Raw genomic sequence first — 3,381 nt, 5'->3', positions numbered from 1 at the left:
ACACACACACACACACACACACACACACACACACACACACACACACACACACCAAGCCTCATCCTCTGCTCCTTGCAACCCTTTAAACCTCGGCCCTCAGCAAACACCCTGCAGAGAGGAAGCCACCTTCAGCCCCAGCAGCCAAGTTCTGAAAATCCAGCCCAACCCCGGAAACCTCCACCCAGTTCCCACGGGGAGCCTCCCCACAGAGGAGCAACACTAGGAAAGTGAGGGCCCTCTTGCTGCAGAAGTTTGTGGGTGATAGACACACACAGCCTTCAGCAATGTCATGGAGAAGCCTACACTAGGAAGAGCCCAAATTTGAGCCCCTGGTACCTAGGGCCAAACCTGGAGCTGGCCTAAGACCCAGTCAGGAAGGGAGAGGCGGGATGAGGGTGGGGCAGCCTCTCCGAATCGGGATTGGAACCTAGACCTTCCCCAGGGAGGAGACACTGGAGGCTGTTTGTGGAGGAGGGAGCAGAGGAGGGAAGAAGCCAGCGGGCGGGAGTTGACAGGCAGCTACTTTGGTCAACAGGAGCTCTGATCACTGACCATCACCAGGCCAAGTGTTAATGCTAAACAGGGAATTCCCTCAAATCAAAAACTGTCAGATGGTACAGTGTTTTCATGCTCATTCTCCAAGTGAGGAAACAGATTCAGAGAGGGAAAGTGACGCAGCTGGGTGTAAGGAAGACAAGGGAGGATGTTTTATTCTGAAGAAGACATGGGCTGTGAGAGGAAATGGGGATTGGTGACCGGGACTCAAGACAGTCAGTCAGAAAGGTGGAAACAGAGCAGCTAGAGGCAGGTTAGAGATCCAGAGAGGGAGGAGACAGAGACCCAGGGAGATGGAGAGGGAACGTGATGGACAGTTTGAGTCAGAGAACAGACACAGGGTTGCAGGAGACAGGGACAATGAGACACAGAGTGAGGGGAGAGGCAGAGAATCAGAGAGAAGATAGGATAGAGAGGATATACTGAAGATATCAGGATAGAGAGCCTGAAAAAGGAAGAGGGAGAGACACCAAGAGGAAAAGACAGACAGAGACTCAGGAGAAGGCAGGGAAAGATACTGAGTATCTCGGAGTAGAGAAAGACAAGGGTGGGGGAGACAGAGACCAAGAGAGACAGACCCAGAAGAGGGCAGAGACTCAAAGAAGACTATCTGGGGCAGGACTCACCTAACACACACAGCACTTTAGTGACAGTGACCGTCTCTATCCCCCAGTCCTACTTTGTGTCTGACTACGACCCCACCATTGAGGACTCCTACACGAAGATCTGCACTGTGGATGGCATCCCTGCCCGGCTGGACAGTGAGGAGGCTGGGCCTGGGGGGTAGCGGTGGCGCGGCCAGGACAGCCTGGGACCCACAAACTTCCCTCCCTGTCTCCGCAGTCCTGGACACGGCAGGGCAGGAGGAATTCGGTGCCATGCGGGAACAGTACATGCGTGCTGGCAATGGCTTCCTGCTGGTGTTTGCCATTAACGACAGGCAGAGGTGAGGGGCGATGCTGGTGGATACGGAGGAGCACAGGGCAGCTTCCTGGCCTGAGGCTGCCTCATGCTCCTGACCTCTCTTGCAGTTTCAATGAGGTGGGCAAGCTCTTCACACAGATCCTCAGGGTCAAGGACCGTGATGATTTCCCCATTGTGCTGGTTGGGAACAAGGCAGATCTGGAGGCACAGCGCCAGGTTTGGGATGTCCCCTTCCCTCATAACCCATTTGCACCTAGCAAGCTCTCAGGGGAACCTCTTCTACGCTGAAACCCTGGTCCCTGTACTGCCACTCCCCCCCCCCAAAGTGGAATCATCTCTCACTGGGCCACACCCCCAGCCCCTCCTGGGGTGGGGGTTCTAGGCAGGAGAATAAGGGTGCTGGTCCTTACACTAACCCTTTAGTACTGCTCTCTAGCTGTGGTGTATGTGCCCCCTCCTGAACAAGAACACCCTTATTTCCTGCCTGCTCCTAGTTACCCAAAGTACCATCATAATCTTCCAGGTCTCACTTAGATAGCTTCAGCCCTCCAGGCTCGTCTTCTCGGGGTTTCTAGAGCTTTCTACCTTGAGCCTGCTGAGGTTCTGCACTACAGCACTCCTTGTGCCTTTCAGGCTCCCCTCTCCTTGACTCCTCCCTCTGCCCTCTGTCGTCTTCCAGGTCCTCAGATCTGAAGCTTCCTCTTTCAGCGCCTCCCACCACATGGCTTACTTCGAGGCCTCAGCCAAGTTGCGTCTGAATGTCGACGAGGCATTTGAGCAGCTGGTGCGGACTGTCCGGTAAGCAGAGTGGCCCTTCCTGCGCTCCTAGTCCTCAGCCCTCCATCTCATACTCACAGAGTGCTCCCCACAGGAAATATCAGGAGCAAGAACTCCCTCCTAGCCCACCCAGCGTTCCCAGGAAGAAGGATGGGGGGTGTCCCTGCACCCTGCTGTAGCCAGACAGCCCCAAGCGACCAGCACAGCTCTTGGGACCAGCTGCCTCACACTTGCTGTGTGGCCGACGCTCTTTCTCGAGCCTGTTTCCTCCTCTGGGTTCCCAGGACACACTACACCCTCTTAGCCTTACTTCCTGGCCTCCTGGGGCTACCACTGTGTGCCTTCTGTTAATACCTCCTTTCCCCACCTGAGACCATGGTCGGGAGGGTGAGGAGCTCCTTATCACTGCTGTATATAGGTCCCATCTTTCAGAAAAATAAATATCACTGCCAACAACTGGAGATATGTTTTATTGGGTAGGTGTGGTCATTGCTGGAGATGGACCCAGAGTCTTAAGGGCCCAACCTCAGCATCCATAGCCAAGATATTTATTTAGATTTTTTTCAAGACAGGGTTTCTCTGTGTAGCTCTGGCTGTCCTGGAACTCATTCTGTAGGCCAGGCCGGCCTCAAACTGACCTGCCTCTGCCTTCCAAGTGCTGAGATTAAAGGTGTATGCCACTACACCCAGCTCTGTTTTTAAAAATGAGAGTGGTAATCTGGTTAGATAGTTGGGCAGCTAAAGGTTTGCTGCCAAGCATAACTTTCTGAGTTCAAATCTCAGAACCCACATGGTGGCGGGGTAAGGACTCCTGCAGCTTCCTCTGACCTCTGCGTGAGTGCTGTGGCACTCCCACATAAGGCCAGTTGGTTTTATGACAGCCTGACACAAGATGAGGTCACCTGAGGATGGACCCCCAACTGAGAAAATACCTCCTTAAGACCAGGCTGTAGGAAAGCTTTTGGTGCATTTTCTTTATTAAGATTTATTTATTCTATGTATATGAATGCTCTGTTTTCACATACACACCAGAAGAGGGAATCAGATTCCATTACAGATGGCTGTGAGCCACCATGTGGTTGCTGGGCATTGAACTCAGGACCTCTGGCAGAGTAGTCAGCGCTC

The 3,381-nt window shown here is 53.4% G+C and overlaps 1 protein-coding gene across 1 annotated transcript in view; it reads left to right on the top strand.

Annotated features, from left to right (window-relative positions):
* Rras (RAS related) overlaps window positions 1-2,717 on the top strand; it is a 3,667-nt gene extending 950 nt beyond the window's left edge. The window contains exons 2-6 of the mRNA XM_055613539.1: window positions 1,229-1,316; window positions 1,399-1,501; window positions 1,587-1,695; window positions 2,159-2,277; window positions 2,351-2,717. Coding sequence (XP_055469514.1) covers window positions 1,229-1,316; window positions 1,399-1,501; window positions 1,587-1,695; window positions 2,159-2,277; window positions 2,351-2,435 — 504 coding nt within the window. The 3' untranslated portion in view covers window positions 2,436-2,717. The remainder of the gene's footprint in view (window positions 1-1,228; window positions 1,317-1,398; window positions 1,502-1,586; window positions 1,696-2,158; window positions 2,278-2,350) is intronic.
* Window positions 2,718-3,381: the final 664 nt, after the last annotated feature.

This window comes from Psammomys obesus, unplaced genomic scaffold (assembly GCF_907164565.1).
Source record: "Psammomys obesus unplaced genomic scaffold, mPsaObe1.curated_primary_1811, whole genome shotgun sequence".
Classification (NCBI taxonomy): Eukaryota; Metazoa; Chordata; class Mammalia; order Rodentia; family Muridae; genus Psammomys; species Psammomys obesus.
This window is presented reverse-complemented; position numbering and strand designations above follow the sequence as displayed.